General features: G+C 38.8%; 2 protein-coding genes across 5 annotated transcripts; both read left to right on the top strand.

Annotated features, from left to right (window-relative positions):
* The first annotated feature begins 381 nt into the window (after positions 1-381).
* On the top strand, positions 382-21752 carry LOC117147105 (innexin shaking-B). 4 transcript variants are annotated; one of them, XM_033313874.1, is made up of 8 exons: positions 382-730; positions 3454-3953; positions 4053-4274; positions 13990-14144; positions 14682-14746; positions 16723-16889; positions 16954-17132; positions 17523-21752. In XM_033313874.1, the coding sequence occupies exons 2-8, from the start codon at positions 3915-3917 to the stop codon at positions 17713-17715; spliced, it is 1020 nt and encodes a 339-aa protein (XP_033169765.1). In that variant the 5' UTR covers positions 382-730; positions 3454-3914; the 3' UTR covers positions 17716-21752. The 4 variants fall into 4 exon arrangements, with proteins under 4 accessions (XP_033169765.1, XP_033169763.1, XP_033169764.1 ...); XM_033313872.1 differs by having other exon boundaries at positions 3454-4274; XM_033313873.1 differs by having other exon boundaries at positions 3451-4274.
* Positions 8902-10135, top strand: LOC117147107 (magnetosome-associated protein MamJ). The gene is made up of 2 exons (XM_033313877.1): positions 8902-9881; positions 9940-10135. Exon 1 carries the CDS (start codon positions 8951-8953, stop codon positions 9755-9757), a length of 807 nt encoding a protein of 268 aa, XP_033169768.1. The 5' UTR covers positions 8902-8950; the 3' UTR covers positions 9758-9881; positions 9940-10135.
* Positions 21753-23450: the final 1698 nt, after the last annotated feature.

The raw sequence follows: 23450 nt of genomic DNA, 5'->3' as shown, positions 1-23450 counted from the left end.
TTTTGTTTTAGGCATTGGGCCTGGCAGCAGATTGTTGCAACTACTATTGTTGTTTATGGCCGGCGAGTGCAGCTCCTGGTTTCTCTACAGCCACTCCCTCCGCACCGCACCATTTTCAGACTCTGTTCCCCCACCCGCGACTGGGCCCCCGCTTTTCCCACCGGAAGTGTGCGTGTCTCGCGAGCAGGGAACGCGTTGCTGCCTCCCAAAAATTGTTGGCAGCACAGAGATCTGCTCTCTGGCTTTTCCCCGCTCTCTGTCACTGTCTGGATTTCCCTCTCATTCTCCCTCTGTCTCGCTGTCTCTCTGCCTGTCAGCTGTGGGCAGGCCATTTTCCGAGTGGCTTTTCTTGGCCAGTGCCCGCCAGTGTCTGTTGCGTTGGCAAAGTGAACGTGCGCGTCTTTTTTCTGCTCCTGCTGCTCCAAAATCCGCAGTTTCTCCGCCTGAACTGATCTCGAAGAAAAGCACGGACCGAAAAAAACCTGAAACCAGGGAAAATCCGTATTCCGATTTCTTTTCCGTAACTGCAAACCCATCGAAGTTTTTTTTTTACCAGTGAGCGATCGAAAAATGTGAGGTTGAGGTGCACAGAGTCACCCGATATAAGCTTCGACCATGTCGGACACGTGACCCGCGCTTATCCCGCGCGATGAAACCGATAACACGCGCCGTCTAAGCCGATTAAACCGATAACAACGATAGCGTCGATATCCCAAATCAAACGACAAGTGTGAGAATTCAATTCGGGCAAATAGTGTGCAAACAAACACAGAGCGTTTTCTATATTTTCACAACACCCACGAAAGATCATTGACTGCATTGCGGGATCATAACATATAGTAGGAAGCCACATGCCCACAGAATCAGAAATTATATTTATATATACACGTATATATAGTATTGTAGGGGCTGTGTGCAGGCCACCGCTTGATCATAATTAACTCTTACAAAGTAAATAAACCAACTGCGAATTCGGGGGCCATGTGTTGCCCCCGAAACCGAAAACCAAAAACCGAAAACAAACAGGCGATCCACAAATTTTTACAATTAACATTCGACACGATTGTCCAAAAACCAAAAAAAAAAAAATCCGAAAAAACAAAAATACAATTTTTATTTTTCATTTTATTTTTATATTTTATGTGAGTTTGCTGTTGTCTTATCATTCGCACATAATTGGGCATGAAACATAAAGTTTGAGTAACTTTTAAAGTAACTGTTGCTTTAATTTTCTTAAGTAGTACATTCTTGCATCAAAGTGATTGATGCCGGAAATTGAATAGGCTTGAATAGGTTGAGTGTTTGTGTGTAAATTTAATACGAATTTAATCAAAAAGTTGTTAAACTTTTCCTACAGTCTAGTTGCTCATCGTTTTCAATTTTAATGTTAAAGCCAGTTTCATTTCATGAAGCAGGTCTGTGAACTCGCAAAATTGTTAATTCTTAAATGGAAGAAAAATAAAGTAACTTATTTTAAAATATACAAAATATGGAGGCATCAGTTAGAATTAAACCACGTATTATTTAGAAAACACACATAAAATATTAAAAAATCCAAGGGAAAAGTTTTGCCAGTTTATTGATCTCTCTGCAGGCATTTAGTAAAAATAAAAAATTAAGAATTCTTGTATTCATGGATTTTTGACAATCTTAATCGCTACAGTCACATATACGAATATGGCGTTGGGAAAGCCTAAGACAGGGATTTTCATTGTCTTACCACTGTCAACCACTTTAAGACCCATCACCTGCAAATAAATGTATTCAAAGTTATGAAACATTTTCCCAAATCGAACTTCTTTGGCCACCTCAACCGTATTGACTCTGAAAACATTGAAATAAAATCGGTTTCATTTCGGATTCTGATGCCAGTCGACTTCAAAGTGTGCTGGCCGCTTTTGATCGGGGGAATATATGTTTTTGTTAGCATTCTCCACTGGTTGCATTCGAAAGTGAACTCAAATCGAGCCGATCGGCTGTTGTTCATTTTTACGAGTACCATATCCCGGCGGAAAATGTTCTTCCACCGTATTTTATTTTTGTTTCTTTGTTTTTGGACGAGGGAAAATCCCAATTAGTCACCTTTTTAAATTCTTGAAATGTCGTATCTCGCTTTCATACTTTGTCCACATTATAATAATGAGCACGCGCTGTGGGGAAAAACAGATGAGAAGTCACAGATTTTGGGTAGTCCCTGAGTTTTATCTCCGATCCCTCCATTATCTATGCAGCATTTCTGGCATATTTCACAATGCCGAGCAACGAAATAGTTTCGTTGAAATGTCAAGTGCAGGCAGGAAGCCCAAACAGGTCGATGGGGAGATATCTGGTGTGTGTTTTATAAACAAATCGGAGATCGGCCTGAACTCTGCTGGATTACGAAATAGATTAACGATTCTCCCGCCTTGGGCTATATTCCCCGATCCAATCCGATCTGATACCGGGGCGGATTCTTAGACTGCCGCTGGTCAGCCTTCGCCTTTGACTTTGCTGGCCACGTGTGCGTATACGCAATTTTCACGGGGTGTGCGTGGACTTTTCTTTTTTGTAGTACACTGAAGAAAATATAGTCCAAATTATTATTAATTATTAATTAATTATAAGTGCAAAAATTATATTTTGCAAGCAAGTTTTCTTGTAATTAAATATTAAACCAATAATCTAATGTGTCCATAAATATTTTACACATGATTTTATTGATATTTAATAAACAAACGTTCAACTTGGTCAAAACTTTTTTTTTTTTCGTGTACTCAAATTAATTTTTCGCTGTTAGCTTTTTGCTATCGCTGTTGTTTTGATTTTATTATCGGCAGCTCGGCGGGAAAGTTTGTTTATAAACATTGCAATTTTAAAATTTACAGTTCATTTGGAAACAGTTGTTCTCCAGTTTTTGGTCTTCCATTTTTCCCCTACGTCAGTCAGCATAAGTTTATTAACATATGTGAAGGAGGGGGTGATGCCACATTTTATTTATATTCTCGAATAGTTTTTTATTTGTTTTGTTTCTTTGCGCAATTTCCAATGGTATTTAAGCAAAAAAATTATTCAAATACCGAGAAAAGTGCTAGCACTTGATTTCCCAAATAGTCTAGTTTCCTTCGCGTTGTTTTAGACTAAAATGCACAATATAATAAAATGAAACGTGAGCCAAAAATAAATATATTAGTAAACAATAAGGAGGTAAAAATGTTCGTTTTTCATTCAGAAAAAAGTAGTCTGAGTAACCTTTTCACAATGATTGATCAATGGGCAAATGTACAACAATGAGGAAAGCATATGTGATTTCATAAAATAGTGTTTCCGATTAACTTAAAAATTCGTTATGCTAAATTTCAAACACGCGAAAAATCTTGAATAGTCCCATAATGCATGCAGTGAGCTTTGTGAAAATATAGAAGTGAAAGCGCGAAAAATTGTGAAATCAAAAATATTTCATCCCATTGTCAGCAGTAACCATTAAAAAAGACCAAGCTCAGAAAAATCACAAAAAAGTGGCAATGTAAAACAGCGGGCTGAGAACACCAGAGAGCAGAGGAACGAACCCGAAGATGCCCAGCTCTGCGATAGTCACATCCACTACAACGAACACGCCGCAAACCGTAGAATTGGAAAGCCATCCGCGCCACCTGCAGCACCTGCACCACCCTCACCACCGGAACTACCAGCAACCGCGCTTCCGGTTCCGGTTCGAGTCCCGATTAGCCGATGCGTCGATAATGGGCCTGCCGCGCAAAAGAAAGCACAGCCAGGATTCGGTAGCACAGTCGATCGGTAGCCACACGATACTCTGATATTTTGACACTGATACTATCGATACGCAACGCGAACCAATCGATAATAAACGATAAAAGCAAGAAGGGAGGCTAGAGAGAATCATCGCCGATCTTGCCAGCTTTCGCTGACGACAAACCATGTTAGATATATTTCGTGGATTGAAAAACCTTGTAAAGGTCAGTCACGTTAAAACCGATTCGATAGTATTCCGCCTGCATTACTCAATAACTGTGATGATTCTGATGTCATTCTCGCTAATTATAACCACACGCCAGTACGTTGGCAATCCGATCGATTGTGTGCACACCAAAGATATTCCAGAGGATGTGCTCAACACGTACTGCTGGATCCAGTCCACCTACACACTCAAGAGCCTCTTCCTGAAGAAGCAGGGCGTGTCGGTTCCATATCCGGGCATCGGCAACTCCGACGGTGATCCGGCGGACAAGAAGCACTACAAGTACTACCAGTGGGTCTGCTTCTGCCTCTTCTTTCAGGTATATGAAGGTTGTGTCTCCGGACCACTTGAAACATAATTTATTTTCCAATAACTATCAATACCAATCAATCCCCGAATCATGAAAATCTTTTTGATCGTATTATTAATTTGCTGAGTAACTAAACTATCTAATAAACGTGTAAATGGGAATACTGCCCTCTTAAATCATCTCGTTTGAAAGCGTTTTCAGGAAATTAAAGTGTCAAGCGAATAAAGTAATCTATTGGCCAACGGTAATTAAGCAACTCTGTTTTTTAAGGCAACATTAATTAAAATTCGACGCCATAACTCATCCTCTTTAAAGGCTACGCCTGCGCAGCGATTAAGCCAGAAAAAGTCGAACGAGAAATCAGCCATAGATCAGTGGATCGTTATGTTTGGGGGCGTTGAATGATTTGATGGATTAAGTAATTAAGCGATTTCTCGCCGACTGAGCGCACCATTGGGATATATATACATACTTTTCAATATCCAAATATTTGTTCCACTTATTTCCGATTTTCTTTTTTTATTTTGTTTTGCGGTTTTGGCCTTTTGTGAGCCAAATGAAATTGTTTAAGTATTTCTTGCGTGCTTTGTTATTGTTGCTGGCGAATGGATTGGCCTTGTATCGCTGCGAGTATCCCAAAGATAGTTCGATCTGTGACGTAGGGGATGTCAGGCAGAGACGGAGATACTGGGAAAAAAAGAGAGCGGAATAGATGGAGAGCGAGTGATTGATAGGCAATCCAAAGATATTATAATAAGAAGATGCGTAACGGCTATAAATTACACTATAAGCTTAATGATACCTTATTGAGGCCGAAATAAATACCTTTAAGGCGGAGACAAATATTTATTTTGTGTTTTTTGTATTGCGTTACAAAAGTCCATTTCTATTAAATTACCACAAATTGTGGGCGTGGCACCTCCCCTTATATATTTTAATACCTGTTACTCGTAGAGTAAAAGGATATACTAGATTCGTTGAAAAGTATGTAACAGGCAAAAGGAAGCGTTTCCGTCTACATAAAGTATATATATTCATAATCAGGATTAATAGCCGAGTCGATCTAGCTATTTCCGTCTGTCCGTATGAACGTCGAGATCTCAGGAACTATAAGAGCTGGAAGGTTGAGATTCAGCATACAGCGCAAGTTTACCACGCCCACTATATATCTCAAATACATACCAACATTCTGAAACGCTAGGGAAAGAAACTTAATGAAACTATAAACATTACAATCGATACGATAGTAGGCGATGAAATCAATGCAAAGGGCTCCATCGAACCAGTTTCTATTTTGAGTCGACATCGAAAATAAGTGTTCTTTCAAGTGTTCTTGTGTTTTAAGCATTTATCAGAAAGATGAACAATATGATCATTTTCAAGAAATTACGCAATCGTGTGGTTCCATACTCCCCACCGGCGAGATTGAATCGCAGGAATAACCTGAATCGCGTTCGGAATGCGCCAGCACCACAACGTAACAACTCTGTTCAGGTTGAGGCTACTCTTGGAGAAATAGCTCCGACTATGGCTGAAGTTACCGTTCATGGTGAGTATACGGCTGAGGCTGAGGTTCAAGTTACTGCAGAGGCTGACCCTAATACGGAGTTTGAAGTTTTGGCAGAGGCTGACCCCAATATGGAGGTTGAAGTTATGGACGAGGTTGACCCTAATACGGAGTTTGGAGTTATGGGCGAGGCTTACCCTCTGGCAGAGGTTGAAGTTTTGGCCGAGGCTGACCCCAATATGGAAGTTGATGTTTTGGCCGAGGGTGGCCCTATGGCTGAAGCTGAGATTGAAGTTATGGAGGAGGCTGACCTTAACACTAATACTGAGGATGATGATATGGCTGAGGTTGAAATGATGGGATTGAGATACTTGCCGAGGCTGACCCTGAGATGGATGTTGAACTTATGGCTAAGCTTAATACCTAAACTGCCGATGACCCTGAAAAAGAGGGAGGGATAGATAGAGAGCGAGTGATTGATCTGCAATCCAAAAATATAATAAGTAGATGCATAACGGACATGTATTGCACTATAGTCTGAATACCTTATTGTGGCGAAAATAAATATCTTCAAGGTGGAGACATTTATTTTGTGTTTTTGTATTGGGTTACACAAGTTCATATCTTTAATATTACCAAAAATTGTGGGCGTTGCATATATATATATATATATTCTTGATCAGGATTAATAGCCGAGTGGATTTAGCCATGTCCGTCTGTCCGTATGAACGTCGAGATTTCAGGAACAATATAAATGCTAGAAGGTTGAGATTCAGCATTCAGATTCTGGAGAAAATGACGCAGCGCAAGTTTGTTGACCCATTTTGCCACGCCCACTCGAACGTCCACAAACCGCCCAAAACTGCCACACCCACCCTTTTGGAAAACGTGTTTATATTTTTTCACATTTTTTAGTCTTGTAAATTTCTATCGATTTGCAAATATTTTTTTTAAACGCACACTCCACGACCAAATTTTTTTTTCATTTTATTCCCCAATATCTATCGATATCCCAGAGAAATAATGAAATTTCGGCTTCGCATTCACTAGCTGAGTAACGGGTATCTGATAGTCGGGGAAACTCGACTATAGCATTATCTCTTTTTTAGTTGGTAACTCCGGAAAGGACTAAGATATATACATTATGTTTTTGTTGCATTGACTTACAGTAGACCATATCTATGAGAATCCCAAAAATTTCGGTCGTGGCTCCGCCCCTTAAATTTAATTAACTAATTTTCGTATAGGGATTTCTCAAATTTCGAATGCTCTTTATAGTCCAAGCAAAAATCAACTGATTTCGTGATAGTGATTGCATATTAAATAATTTTACAAATAATAACCACAAAAATAATACAACAAAATTGAAACAATTCAGCAACAGCCTGGTTTAACTCCCTTTCAGCTGAGATTACTCCGTATCTGAAAAGGTAGGGTTAGGTCCTAAAAACTAAAATTTCTCCCTAATTAAATTTCCTAGAACGCAGTATAGATATTATGGTGAAACTATGTGAAACTCAGGTTAAATCTTAACTGTTGTTTGAACACCTAAAAGCGCTATTTACAACACTAAATTACAGGGACTAACTCAAGAAATTCAACAGTTCACAATCACAAACACATAGTACAAAACAGCCCCCTTCAATCTTATTATAACCTGTTTAATAAGAACTTTTCTTTGTTCCTTTTTTATTAACTTAAAACCGATTGTGTTGTTTGCTAGCAAGCGCACGTAAGCACGACGCTCCAAAAAGCTGTTTTAAACAGCATATATATATTTACGGGACTTTTTTAATATTTTTGTTACGTATCACTAAAGTATAATCTTATACTAACATATGACGTCAGCAAAACGTAGTATTACGGATTTTTGGAAAATGGGTTGTTGGCATTGGTTTTGCACTATGCAGCCACTTTTTGGTGACGGCCAAAATTGCCTTCTCTCTGCTCGCGTAAAAGTGAGAGCGTTCAAAATCTAAAAATGGAATTTGCTTGCTTGTGTGAGTAAAAACAATAATCGTGAAAGAGTATATGCGAGCGTAGAAAACGATTTTCGGGGCAGAAATCAATTTTGATCTAAGAATCGAATTTACATATTTGGAGTTTTAGCCAATTTCGTTATTTGATTTCTGGAAATCATTTTAGATCAAAATCAATTTTGATCTAAGAATCGAATTTACATATTTGGAGTTTTAGCCAATTTCGTTATTTGATTTCTTGAAGCACGACGTGCAGTCATAATCACCTACGAATCGAAGTCTACTAGACAATGTCTACTCTAATTTTTCACACGTCGCAAGCTGAATACTCTAATGACAATTATTTTCGAAATTTATTTTGTTATATTATGTACATAGATTCGGCTATTACTATTTCTATGCTAATTTCAAATAATTATAACGTTAAGGCAATGCAAAACAAGAATTTTGTACTTGGTGCCAATTGATCAAAAATAATATAGATTTAAAGTCCAAGAACTAAAGTGAAGGGCATATTTTGTAAAATTTTCAATTCATGAGCATACGTGTGTACACATATAGTTGTCGGCTGTCACTGTATGCGTAGAAGAGAGCTGGCTGTAGAGCTCTCCGCTCTCTGGTTCTTGAATAAAAATTCTAAAGAGCCTGGAACAAGCTCTTGGGCTATCCCTAAATAATCGTGTGCAAAAATATCTTATGGCGTTACGCATCTTGTTATTCTAGGGTCTTTGGGCGATCGATGGGCTCAAATATGAGCTGAGGCGTTAGAAACAATTTTATTTGGGGGAAAGTAATGTACGTGGTATAATTAAATGCATTAGCCTGAAAAGACTTTCCCACCATCAGTCTGAGAACTTTGTATGTGTAAACCTCCCAAAATCTCATAACCTTTATTTTAGGAAAACTTTAATTTAAGAACAAACACTGGCACTTGTTTGTTGTGTTTGAAGTAACATCGGAACGTTTTCCTAACAGAAGGACCTTTATATAATCAGGGACCTTTATATATCTCAAATACATACCAACATTCTGAAACGCTAGGGAAAGAAACTTAATGAAACTATAAACATTACTATCGATACGATAGTAAGCGATGAAATCAATGCAAAGGGCTCCATCGAACCATTTTCTATTTTGAGTCGACATCGAAAATAAGTGTTCTTTCAAGTGTTCTTGTGTTTTAAGCATTTATCAGAAAGATGAACAATATGATCATTTTCAAGAAATTACGCAATCGTGTGGTTCCATACTCCCCACCGGCGAGATTGAATCGCAGGAATAACCGGAATCGCGTTCGGAATGCGCCAGCACCACAACGTAACAACTCTGTTCAGGTTGAGGCTACTCTTGGAGAAATAGCTCCGACTATGGCTGAAGTTACCGTTCATGGTGAGTATACGGCTGAGGCTGAGGTTCAAGTTACTGCAGAGGCTGACCCTAATACGGAGTTTGGAGTTATGGCCGATGTTGACCCTCTGCCAGAGGTTGAAGTTTTGGCCGAGGCTGACCCCAATATGGAAGTTGATGTTTTGGCCGAGGCTGACCCTAAGGCTGAGGCTGAAGTTTTGGCCGCTGATGACCCTAATACGGAAGTTGATGTTTTGGCCGAGGCGGACCCTAAGGCTGAGGCTGGGATTGAAGTTATGGAGGAGGCTAACCTTAAGACTAATACTGAGGATGATGATATGTCTGAGGCTGACATTGACCCTATGACCGAGGTTGAAATGATGGCTGATGCTGACCCTAAGGCTGAGGCTGAAGTTTTGGCTAGGGCTGACTCTAAGGCAGAGGATAAAGTTTTTCCCGAGGTTGAGATTGAAGTTCTTGCCGAGGCTGACCCTGAGATGGATGTTGAAGTTATGGCCGGAGCTGATCCTACGACTGAGGCTGAGATTGAAGTTATGGAGGAGGCTGACCCTAAGACTAATACTGAGGATAACGCTGATGCTGACCCTAAATCTGAGGAGGAGGATCAAGTCATGGCAGAGGTCTCAGTCAGAGCCTAATTTCAGCTGTTGGAAGAAATGGTTCTTCTGAAACAAATGAAGATAACGAATTTATTGCTTTGAAGTAGCCGACACTTCAAATTCTTTAGACCCAAAACGCACCATTATCCCGAAAACACCAAAAGTAATTACTAAAATGCTTGATACTATAGATCCGTTTGATAATAATTCCTCGCCACCAGATCTATTCCCAGACTGTTATCGTTAATTGCCCACATCGCTTAAAGGAGATTGATTGTTTCATTGATGCCTTTACCCCCCTTCCACCTTTTCCACCCCACATAATGGAGCAAATTGGAGACGTTGCCGCCCATATGGCGTATATGAATACATATATATTGAATCGCATATTTATTTATAAAGGGGCTGATTACACAATAAGTCTTACCACTAACAATGTACAAATATTAAATGTGTATTTTTATCACACTTGGTCGGGCGGGGAAATCGGGGGAGCTTTTCTCGGTTAGTGTCACAGAGCGATTATAGAGACGTTCTAGTCACCCAAATTCCTATAAATACATTTATCATTGTATTCTCCCTGCTTAATGACGCGAGGACGCGTTTCTATAATTTACACTTTCCCCCAATATGCCTTGCACGATTTATTAATAACAGAAAACAAAACGAGACATGGGAAATAATGCTGGCTTTCGTGGATCATTGATTTTCGAAAGCAATGGGCTGGGGTATTTTTTCATACGAAAAAAAAAATACTCTGTTCAAGTTTTGTAAGTGCAAATTGTTTTCAGAATTCAAAAATAAAAGTAGGCAGTTAGAAACCACCATTATGTGATCGTTTGGTTAACAGCGCCTGACCGACCCAATCACCATTAAGTCTCTGTTATTATGGATTCACTACGATTATAGAGCTGGTGGATAGATCGTCATAAACTCGGATAATGCCGCAACAAAAAATAAAAGACCTGCACCCATCAATTTCCTTTCAATCGATCCGGTCTTTCCCTCCGATATGTCAAGAATTGGCATTTCTTCTTCCACGCCACTATATAGCCTCTCGTCTGACTTTCCCCGCTATTCCCCTCATATTTCTGCGCCCGGCATGTCTAGATATTTATTGAAAAGGCGCAGACAAACATAAAAGTGAAATAATATTTCTGGCCAGATGCCAGAGAATTGCTGAAACAAAAAGCCATGGATATGCCAGTGGGAATCGGGAAAGGGTATCGGGAACTGGGGCTCGGGAATTGGGAACTGGAAACCGGCATCTTGGGGAATATGGCCAAAGGTTCTTGGGGTGGGAGCTGTTTATGTTTGACTTATGTGCGTGTATTTTTGGCCTCCCCTCGTGTTTCGAAGATTTAAGGCAGGGGCGTCGACTGGGGGAGTGGCAGGTCAGATCAGATGGGCTCAGAGACTTCCGAAGTGATTCCTTTGCGACACAGTGGGTCATGCTTGGGAAGTATACGAATCCGAGGTTTCACTATTCTAAGGATGATCTACATTTCAATTTTGAAGCTAGTGCATTCAAACTTGATCAGTCAATAGTCAGTTATCGTATACTCTGAGTTAAACGAATACTTCTTTTGAAACTTTACAGTTTTTGCAGGCTTTAAAAACCTTATAGATATCTTTCTATATATTTTTATTATTGAAATCCTACTGTTACTAAGTGGACAAAATATAAAAGCGATATTTTATTTGAAGAGAAGTTATGTAGTCCAGATATTTGGCATTTGATAAGACCACCCGTATGCCTTAAAATTTATTTTAATTTATTTATTTTTGTTTATGGTTGCATTGATATGATCAATATTAAGATAATTCACTTGCCCAACTCTCTTCTCGGCCTTGAGCAATACAAGAACTTGTATATATATACTAGCGTAACTGATGGTTTGCAATCACAAAATTTTAAAATATAAATAATGGACACCGATACGGAATTGCAAATTATTATCAAAATACTAATCTTTACTCCCTATCAAAAATGTTAGTTTACCACAATTAGGCCGTCTACTGTTTTTAGCATATTACGAATCAGTGTGCAGGGAGCCTGCAGACCCAAAGAAGAATTCTTCGGAGACGATTCTTTGCCCTCAGCCTTTCGCTTTGATTGTTGCTTCTGTTGCAGTTGCATTTACGCGATGCTTTTGCGATTTGAACGCTTGCCAAATTGCTTTCCACACACGCACAGTGGAAAGCGGAAGAGCGGGTTGGAAAAGGGTGGTGAGGAGGCCACCCTTCTTTTCTCTTCCTTATTCGTGATATCGTCGGGGAAATGCAATTGGCGATTGTATACACAAAAGGGCAAACTGAGATGATGGAGGCCAAAGCAAATCAAACGCATCATTTGACTTCCGGCAGGGCGTGGCAACAGACCCCTCCGTGATAATAACAGACCAGTCCACAACAATAGCAGCGATTGGCTTTTAAAAAGTCCTCCTGCAAAATTTTGGTTTGCAAATGTGATGTTATGCAGACAAAAGCATACAAGTAATATATGGTACTGTCCTATTTGTAGAAAATTTTCTTACTCGTTGTTTATGCCCGTTACCCATAGATTAAGTATGTTCAGTGGAAGGTAGAAGGAACCGGCTTCGATCTTAAAAAGTATACATTTTCTTGATCTGGCTGCGTTAGTCCGTATGAAAGCCTAGTACTAGTCAATGTATAAACAATTTTTAGCTGAACATATCCATCTCTATCGCGCTGCAATTGCTTGAAAAACGGGTATCTAGTAGTCGCAACTATAGCGTTCCCTCTTGTTATTTTTTAAATTAATGGTGATAGTCAGTATACTGAATTTGACAGAGCATTTAATAGCCAACGCTAGAAAGATTCTAATATCACAAACATTTGCTGAAACATTCAAATTAAAATGACCATTATTTCTTTAAATATTATTATGTATGTGATCCAAATACATTGACCACTACTGTCTATGACGACTGCCGTCATCAGCCGATAGAATGCGGAGCAGATGTTGCCTGAGCCAATTGCAGCCAAATGCCAACGACAATGGCAAATAGTTTGGAACTGCAGGCCCCGAAAAGAAAGAAGTGAAAGGCAAACAAATCCAAACTGAATCGAATGATCCCCGAGATGCACAAGCAACAGCGCGTGTGGGGAAATATTTTAGAGTGGAAAATCGCTGGCCAAGATTGAGGGACCGCCGCCAGTCGGGCGCCCACTAAACAAACTGAACTTTCACCTCTCAAAACGTAAGACATGGGGATTACCACCTGCCAGGGACTCAGACTCAAGATCACGATGATGGGGCGACATTGTCATGTGCCAAAGCAAACACGCCATATACAATTTGCACAACTCGCCCAATCCCCAGCTGTCTGTGGATTGTCCGAATCCGCTGCTAATTTACGATACAAGTTATTATTAATTTGTCATCGGGTCGGCATTAAAATCCCCCGGCAAAAGAAAATACCGACAACTTATAACGAGCAGACGGGTATTTGGGACTCTAACATATCCTGTACGATAATGTTTGCAATTGAAGACATTCGCATAAAGCACTCAATTAGTAGAAAAAATTATTTATAAAATGGAATATATTAATAAATCCATGTAATAATTTAAAATATAATGGACTTATCTCACAAATCACATTAGGTTTTTAATTACAGGTGCACTGAAAAAATCTTTCAGATGTAATACATACTTTTTCATACTTTTAGCCTACGAGTAGTAATGTTTTTAGCATCAATATAGACTCTAGTGAACCTATGCACATATAAATGACCGTATTGCCGTTTTTATTCGTGTTCCTGATCAAGTTTTTAATTAAGCGAATACACCCGACGATTGCCCAATTAATGGGTACAATTAAGCAAGAATTCGTGTCTGCCTGTCTGTCTTTTGGATCGCCCGATATTGTGGTAGGTAAACCGGGCGGATATACTGCCCCTAATGGCTCACGGCTAATTGACAAGGGCCAACAAAAATAAAAGAAATGGAATGGAACGGTATGGTATGGAATTAGCAACGACAATTATGTAGCTGGGGAAGGTCAGTCTTTAATGTCTGTGGCTGTATGGCATTAATGCTATTTGGCATTGTTCTCGGCTGGAATCGGGGGTCCACAGTCTAGAATCTAGAGAACAGCTGGCAAATGTCACTTGTCAGGGTATTTTTCTCGCTTTTACGACAGTTCCAATGCGACATTACGCCCACACGGAACTCACCTTTGCAGATCTCTATAAATACATATACTATATCCCCACCAATCTCTGCTCTTTATCCGCTTTTTGCAGGCAATCTTATTTTATACACCAAGATGGCTGTGGAAATCTTGGGAGGGTGGCAAGATTCATGCGCTCATCATGGACTTAGACATAGGCATTTGTTCCGAAGCCGAGAAAAAACAAAAAAAGAAATTACTTTTAGATTATTTGTGGGAAAATTTAAGGTAAGTACGGCCCATCCAGCTCTCTGACTAGCCAAATGTACTTACAGGAGTTTAACGATAAGTTTTTGTTTTGAACATTCAAATTTATCCTCCCGATATTGAAACAATTAAATTTCCAGTTAAATGAAAATTACCAGTCCTAGAAAAAATACAGTTCATTTTCGAGTTAAAACCTGAATTACCGGATATATTTATTATTTTCTTTTAACACAACCAACGTAAAGCATCGAGTTCACAAGAATAAGCCCATCTATTAAACGAACCCTTCACCATTTATAATGGAATTCAGGCAGCACAGTGCACCCGAACTCACCTTTGTACACGATTCCCAAAACAAACGTTTCTGGGCAATTCGAGTAGTCCCACTAATTAACAAAGAATTATCCGGAAATCGACTGTGAGTCAGGGGCCAGAGTTCTCCAGAGACAAAGGACACTCGGCCAAACGTTTTGGCATTTGTAGGGCTGCGAATATATATTTACTTATTTACATCTGAATCACAGCTAATGGCCAAATTTCTGGCGATTTCGTTTGCAGATATCACAATTGGTGGGCGTACAGATATTACGTGTGTGAGCTGCTCGCCCTTATAAATGTGATAGGTGAGTACTAGTGCACGGAAAAAAACATAAATATAATAATACCCAACCGATGGGTCCTGAGGTCGTCGTGTGCCAAAAGGGGCCAATTGAACTCAGTTCGCATCATTTATTGCTGCAAGTATATTTCTTTGACCTTGGCTCATCAGTGTGTTTGAACCAAACAGATCAAATTGATATAATACTGGAAGAATGCTATGGTCGAGAGTCTTGACGGAGAATTACTCGGTACTCATATTGGGAAATACTAGTATAAGGAAAACCACAAAGGTTAACGTAATACGTGTAATTATTTACCACCCAGTTCAAGCCACAACCTAAAGTGCGAAAATTAATATACTAGTTAAGTAAGAAAATCTTGCGATGAAACAGAACACAGTCGGGTGTTTTTCTCGGTGCACATGCCAATCTGTCGACTTCTCCAGGTGCCAGGGAGATCGGTAAACAAAGTTTCGGGGTTAGCAAAACGGTTTCTCGCGACGGGCCTCATAAATTCGGCATTCATTAACATTCCCCGTTCGATTTTACGCCGAAAAATCAATGACGAATTTTTATCGACTGACCGCCCCGCATCAAAATAAACAAATGCTTCCCGATATTTCTGGTCCCCTCGTGGGGCGCGCGCGCCTAGATTCGAACTCTGACAAAATAATGAACTGTCAGAAGACATGGGAAATAAACAATAATAATGCGAGTAAAACACGTTTATAAAATGGCTGACATCGCATCAAGAAGTGCGGGGGGCGATCCGTTGGAAAATCTGGGCCTAAATGGCCAGAAATTTGAAATGGGTTAATTAGGCGGCAGGGAATAGGATAAATGTAAATGTGAATGGAAATGGAAATCGGGGGGTCATTTTCATTGACTGAAAGGTGGGGCGCCGCGAAAATGCAGTTAAGTGCACGCCCAGAAATACAATTGTATTTTTGAAATATTTTTGTGGCTACGTCAAGACGTTCATAAGAAGGATTTTATTTATTATCTGAAGATTATATGGAATAAAAAATTTGTGTGATCGAAATTCCATTTTACCGTTGAAAAATCTAGCTTTAACTGAGCCTTAAAAAAACCATTTTCTTATATTATACATACATCCCCAATTGAGTACGTCGAGACCCTCAACTATAGCCTTCTTGCCTGGATAATGTACATTCGGTCGGGATGTAGAAATATGTGTCAGTGGAATCAGGCTTTTTCCTCTGTATATGAAAAATCCCATCTATCTAGCCCACTTAGTTGCCAAATGAATTTAAAAGTTAATTAGGAGCTGTTCAGCAAAGGCCTTTCCATTCAATAATCAGGATTCCTTTGAGCATTCATTGGTTATTCTTTCAAAAGTTTATTATCCATATAATTATGACCACAGTGCTTGCGCAGAAAGTGATCGTTAAAAATTTTTTAGTGCCCTGGGGCAGCATCCCCCAATGGTCATTCCTTTATTGTTCTCTCGATAAAACCAATGAAATGCGCATCAGTTCGCCATAAAAATTAACGTACCTTGGAGCATTGTTTGTTCATTGACCTCCATCTCCATCCCAATTAGCCGCGATTGATGGATTTCGATTCCGAATCCGATTCCGAATCCGCATCTGCATCCGATGTCGGTCTATCTGCCATAATTAATGAGCTGCGCGGGTGCGGGTGAATTGTAATTGAGGAGAAAATCGATTCATTCCCGCCCCGTTGGCCTTAAATCGATCGATCAAGCGGATCCGAATGCATCGGATCGGGTAATGTCCGTACCGATACGTAGCGCCGAATTTTCCAAAGAGCACCTATGCACCCATGCACAAATAGGGGGTTAATGGAAAATGAAAGGTGGAAAATCGGTGGCAAAGAACCCATCAATCCCAGTGTCCGGTCCGATAAACAGATATTCAAGTAGGACAGATGGATAGGCAGATAAACCGAACGAACGAAAAGTGTATCTCTGTATCTCTTTGGTGCTGATTTGTATCTTTTTTGTGGTTCCTTTGCAGGTCAAATGTTTCTTATGAATCGATTTTTCGATGGCGAATTTATGACATTTGGCCTGAAAGTGATAGATTATATGGAGACCGATCAGGAAGATCGCATGGATCCGATGATTTACATATTTCCCAGAATGACCAAATGTACATTTTTTAAATATGGTTCAAGTGGGGAGGTGAGTAACGAATGCAGCTCTCGACAAACCCAAGACTCAATAATAATTTAATCTGCTCTTCTAGGTGGAGAAACACGACGCCATTTGCATTTTACCATTAAACGTTGTTAATGAGAAGATTTACATTTTCCTTTGGTTTTGGTTTATATTATTAACGTTTCTCACATTATTAACGCTAATATACAGGGTGGTTATTATATTCTCTCCTCGAATGAGGGTCTACTTATTTCGTATGCGATTTAGGTGAGTTGCATATCGGTACATTGAGGGTCCTCACTGCCGTTGATATGGGAATAAATTAGGGAAAATGTAAAGCTTATTAAAAAGGTGCTTTCGAGCTAAGGATTCGCGTTTCTATGAGATGTGAATAACTTATGTGGGTTCCACAAAAATCAATATACTCGTATAGGTGCCTAGAAGTATGCAGCCAAAACAAAACATATATTTCGCATTCGTGTTTGTTTTTCACTGCATACTTCGTAGACCCCTAGGTGAAATTGAAGCCTTAGATTTTTCTGTGACACCGCCCAGGTTTCTTGTAATCTGTATCTGTAACCCTATCAAACTAGTGATTCCCATTAGCTTACATAATGATTTGAACAAACTTACTTAATGCCATTTTTTCAATTGCAGGTTAGTGCGTCGTGACGCTATTGAAATAATCGTTCGTCGTTCGAAGATGGGCGATTGGTTTTTGTTGTATTTACTAGGTGAAAACATAGATACAGTTATATTTCGTGATGTTGTACAGGACTTAGCGAATCGTTTAGGACATAACCAACACCACAGGGTGCCTGGCTTAAAAGGTGAAATACAGGATGCATGATATTGGGAGTATTAGAAACAATACAAAATGCAATTTGTCGTCTCCATTTAAAAACCATCGAATTCAACAACAAAAATGTCGAAAGCAAGAACAATATTATGAAAGGACAATTACAACCACAAAGGAATCTAGAGATCTTCGCAGCAGCCGCTTCATTAAAACTTACAACTCAACACACCGCTAAAAAATCTTTAAAAAACGTATCTCAAAAATACAACCAAAAAAACTATCGTCAGCTCGCAGTCAGTCATAAATCAGCATTATCAACCATGGAGACTAAGTCTATCGATAGTCGGTACAAACACATTCAAAACCACAGGACATAGAATACAGCATAGAAAAATGGAAGCGGAATGAAAGCATGGAGAAATATGGAAAAATAGGGAAGCATTAACAGCCACGCAACGAAAGGAATTACTACAAATTCAATACCAATCAATTAAAGTAACGTAAATGAGAAAACGGATATCGAATAATTAAGAATGGAAGTCCTGGGACTTCCGGACAGGACACCCAAGCCGGTGGCAAGTAGCGCCTGCCGTCGGCCAGGGGTCACAAGGTCACAAGTCACAAGGGATCGCTTGGAAATTTAGCGATCAGCGACCCATAGAAGTGTTGCCCCAAGGACAAGATCAAAGTGTGAGGAGAACAGCAAATGGACAGCACCGGCAACGGAAAACAACAGACGAAACGCACACACACACAGACGACGCCACACATACGCTTACAGCGACATCACTCATACGCCCCGTAGAACACATCGCACTTTGCTTGTCATGCAGCGTTAACTAAACCAAACATCAACAAAGTCGAGACGACGCCAGCGGAAAATTGCATTTCTGTATTAACCCCAAGAGAATAGAAGAGGAAGATTCGAAAATCAGCATCACTTTCACCGAGGAAGAGCAGGAGTACCATACAAACGAGATGCTAAAACAACGCAACAAGACGGGGAAAGAAAAGCCTCCCCGCTTTGAAAATGCAGCAAATGAAAGTCAAGAAAATCGCAAGTGGAAATCGCAGAGGAGAGTAACAGTTTAATTAAATTAAATTCAATTCAATTAAATTAAATTACTTATTACAATGATATCTTGAAGTGTTCATGTATTCGAAAGTAGGTTAACTAAGTCAAGCATACAAGTAATTCTACATATATGTATAATATATATATTATATATATACATATATATATATATATATATATATAAACAATTTTTTTTTTAACTCTAAGCATTTGTATTACCCGCTAAACAAATGAACAACAAACCAAAACGAAAAAAAAAAACTAGAAAAAACAACCAAAAAAAAGCAAACTGAAAACAGAATTTTTTTGTATACAGAAATGAATGAAAATTGAAACCCGAAATGAGCAGATAGCGAAATAATGATAAAGAAAATGAAAGAGTAAAACCTAAAACCGAGACGAAACGAACAGAAAATATCAGTAAATATCAAAGAAAGTTCAGAAAATACCATACCGAAAACCGAAACAAAAGATACATTTACATAGTTTAATTAGAAGAAACTATAGCGCGCATCATTATATAACCGAAAAACTGAAAAACCGACCGAACAGAACGTTACTCCCAACTTACAAAGACAAACAGACAGACGGAAACGAAAATGTTTTAAGCTCACTCACAGTTACACACACTCACAACACAACACACACACACGTATATAGCATGTAAAGCATATATAAATATATATAATTATCAATCGATCATTCAGTAAAGGAGAGCAGCCAACATTCGCATCATAAAACAATTAACTCCTCTAATAATAGAGCATACTCAACTCTGTCTCTCTCTACGAAAAATACGCCTAGTACTCAAGCGGTACTCAATGCGAAAATAACCCAGGAAAAACGGGCGGCACACTCACGCTTTGTCACATGAATCAAGTGTAAACGCAACGATAATAACTTTATAATACCGCTAGCGAATTAAGTCCTAAACAAGAGGGTACAGTTCGGGAGTTCGACAATTCCCCCAGGCATTGCAGGTGGTCCTACAGTAAACGCCTTCTATGACAAACATCGCCCCCTTCGAAAAATAGTCACCCATCCACGAGTTCATCATCATGTGCTACAAATCGTAATATCCGTCCAAAAAACCATTTGAAGCGCACCTCCCGCTCTCTAACTACAATCTCTCCTTCTTTTTCGGGTCCCGATCCTTGATCCAGGGTCCTTCCGACTTCCGCCATCCACAACACCCAGTCCCAAGCCCCCAAGAAATGGACCAAAAAACCAGTTACACAGATGCCTCAAAAGTTCTTCCCCTCCCCGTCGCATTTTCCCATCTCTTGAAGGACGACCAAGAAAAACAAATACACAGCCAGAAAAAGCCAAGCCAGAGATGCAAATCTAACAACAAATGTCACTGCCAACAAAACCAGTAATTGTAAAATCAAGTTTAAATAGTTAAAGACCATACATATATGAAACGAAATGGGGACCTGATATGAAATGGAAGGTATTTCCGTAGGGCTAGCACTGCAATGCCGAAAGTAGTTACAAGAAAGCAAAAGGAATTAAAACCCGATGATTGTTCCTTGTCACAGAATCAGGAATTGCCGATGTGGACCTGCTCAAAACCTCACTCCTTTCGGGAATTCATTTCGGATTTAGATCACCTAATTTGAGTGTTTTTTCCGTCTACTCACACTACTCAGCATACTCAAAGACGCATTAAAATTTAGAGGGAGGAGAAAGTGGGTGTAAGGTTGAAGCGAAAAAACAATAAATGTAACAATAAATGGTAATAAGTAATTTTAGCGTATTTTTTTTTTACAGCTTATAGCCAACTAAGTGAAGTAATTGTAATTCTAGTTCAAACTGAACCATTTTTGTCTGCGTTTTTTTTTTTTCGTGGATTCGTAGGTTAAGCCCCACACACACACTTATAGCCACACAAAACACAACCACAAACATGGTAAACGAAAAGCAAATGTATAAATATCGAGGATACTTACACTGTAATTAAGGGGGACGAATAAGAAGGAATACCATACCAAAACGTAAGCATATTACAAGGAAATTGCCATTAGTCGATAGTGTTAAAGCGATACGTATATGATCTACATGCTAGGCTAACGAAAAGCAAACAAACGAAGAAATAATGGAAGGAATACTTAGTGTAGCTCAAGATGGAATCTCTCGTATCTCGTAATTCGTAACTCCAACTAAAAGCAATTGTAAAATATCGTAATAGATCTAGGGGCGATCGAACAAACAAACAAAAGCAAAGCAAACGAACAATACGCAAGACTTTATTTTACAAAGTATTTGCCGCAATATTAGGTCGAAGAGTTCGAATTGTACTAGCTGAATCTAGAAAATAAGAAGAACATTTCATAGACGCAATCCTAGAAGCAATAAGCACACCCGGAAAAGGAAATTAAAGTTAGAACGGAAACGGAATCAGGCAGAGCTAACGGTAACAACGATGACTCTTCACCACGTTTCCCCACCTCCGGTACAATTCTGTCCACTTCTCACCACACATCACTGCACTTTTCTTGCTCTCTCTCTCTTACACCTTTTTTGCATCTCTTTTCCAATGAAAGAATATTTTAACTATTCTTTCACTAAGTAGCCTGTTTCCTCTTGAAGAAAAAACAACAAAATGCACGCATGCCATATATCAGTTTTATCAGTGCATTTCACATTTATGGAGAACGTAAGTTTCAAGTGTGGGCACTTGTGTTTTACACGTTTTACAAACATCTCAACATGTGATAGTGGAGACAGGCTCTACTTCGTATATCCCATTTAAGAGAATCTGAATCCGTAAGAATAATTCAAAATTCTGTTGAAATCATCCCTTTTTTAAAGTGATTAATGTTTGTGTTCGTTTGTTAATTTGTTTGTCTGTTTGTTTGTTCCCGGTCTGAATTTGGTTTCTGCCATATTGTTTGTGTATAGTTATTATGTTTTTTTTGGTGGCTAAGTTAAAGTTTTAGTTCTGTAACTTCTACCATACTTTCTCACTCATTTGTTCATACGTGCAATAAAAAAGAGACTTGTATACATATCATTGTTTTTTTGGTTTTATTTTGGGGCTACATTTCAGATTCTCCACCCACCTGTTCCTCTCTTCCCTTCTCACCCCTCTGCTCTTATCCCCTTCACTATCTATCTGTCTCTTTCTTAGCACCCGATCAATTTAAAACGACGAAGAAAGTCAATTTCTCACGGCTCAAAAACGCAATAAAAACTGAACCTTGAAATCGAACGAACTAAAGCAACAATTAGTGAAGCATATTGGTGAAATACTCGTAACTTATATTTTAAATCGAATTAGTGAGTGATTAGCGCAACGGTAACGATAAAAAATACAATTTAGTTGAATTCCCTAGCAGAATCGAATCGAATAGTGAGAACTTTTTATTAGAAAGCGAAAGCGTTTTTTAATTGTATATTAATCGAATCAAAATTGTAAAGATCAAATAAAAAATAACGAATATTGCATACAAATTGAAACTGCCAATTCACATTCTCAGACAAATTTTTACGAAGCTAAAGCTAAAACCAAAACTTAAGAACATCCAATTAATAGCACTAAGCGAAAATATACAAAATTGCTGAAAATTACCGAAAAGCGAAACCAAGCTGAAGAATCGCAAAATCGAACTCGTATCTAGATCATTTAACTAGGCCCACGACTTTAACCCTCCTTCGTTTCGGTATCTCCCGATTCTCGATTTCGATAGCCAATATATCCGATGGTCGTCACTTGATTGACCATATCGGATTGCGGTTCAGGATTACTTTAGGCACTTAGCGTATATATAAATTTGTGTGTGTGTGAACAAATAGCAGACAATAATTAGTGAGGGAACTTTTTAGGCGAGATCGAAGGACCAGGACTGAAATGACGAGGGAAAATAAGTTTTCCTGGACTAAGTGGGCGTGGCTTTCACAAGCAGCTAATTTATTGTCTTCCAGCATAGCGTACATTTTTCACAATTTTAGTCAAGATACTTTGTTTCCCCAACTGGAATAACGTTGCAGCTTAAATGTGATTCAATTCTGATTTTTAATCGTTTTTCGTTTTTGTCAAAGTTTTCTATACTATTGGCCACGCCCCAAGATCTCAAAGGCTTGAAAATGATAGAAAGAGATTTATTTCGTTGGTGGCCCAGAGTTCAGCAGCAAAATTAGCGATCCGCATTTGATGGAGTGTATAGGAAAACTGCCTTAAAGATTTTCTAGTGAGACCGATCGATAAGCCAGCAAACCGTGTATATATTTATTACATAGAGGCCGAGTCGGTGAGAATTTTTTTTACTAAATACAATTTACGAGTAAGCATAACTTTTAACACAAATCAACACGATCTGTACATAGCCGACATACAAACATACAAAAAACACCCTGCATATATATATTAATATGTATACAAACAAGCATATACATACCTATATATAAAGTGTTTTACAACAACGTGGATTAGTTGGTAACCGTAGAGCGAGACATTCTTAGCAAAATTACACCTAAGTTTTCCAGATTCAGATGACTTTTTAACCAGACAAAGGTAGACAAATTGTGAAATTATTAAATTATGTAGAAAAGCAGTCAGAGTAATAAACTATTTGTATTTCAACTTGTTTTCCAGGAGATCCTAAGTTTAGTAAAACGTAATATAATGTAAATGATAAAACGAAACGAACGTATGTAAAATAATTGCATAAATAATTTCAAATATATTCGCCGATTGCCTTCAACTAGA

The sequence above is a fragment of the Drosophila mauritiana genome, chromosome X (assembly GCF_004382145.1).
Source record: "Drosophila mauritiana strain mau12 chromosome X, ASM438214v1, whole genome shotgun sequence".
NCBI lineage: Eukaryota > Metazoa > Arthropoda > Insecta > Diptera > Drosophilidae > Drosophila > Drosophila mauritiana.
The sequence above is the reverse complement of the archived record's forward strand: the minus strand, read 5'-3'. Positions and strand labels throughout refer to the sequence as shown.

Excerpts from the sequence above, each read along its gene's own strand:
- LOC117147105 (XM_033313872.1), top strand. The coding sequence starts at position 3,915 with ATGTTAGATATATTTCGTGGATTGAAAAACCTTGTAAAGGTCAGTCAC. Across the intron at positions 14,747-16,722 it reads CGCCCTTATAAATGTGATAG|GTCAAATGTTTCTTATGAAT; the intron begins GTGAGTACTAGT and ends GTTCCTTTGCAG. Across the intron at positions 16,890-16,953 it reads AATATGGTTCAAGTGGGGAG|GTGGAGAAACACGACGCCAT; the intron begins GTGAGTAACGAA and ends CTGCTCTTCTAG.
- LOC117147107 (XM_033313877.1), top strand. The coding sequence starts at position 8,951 with ATGAACAATATGATCATTTTCAAGAAATTACGCAATCGTGTGGTTCCA.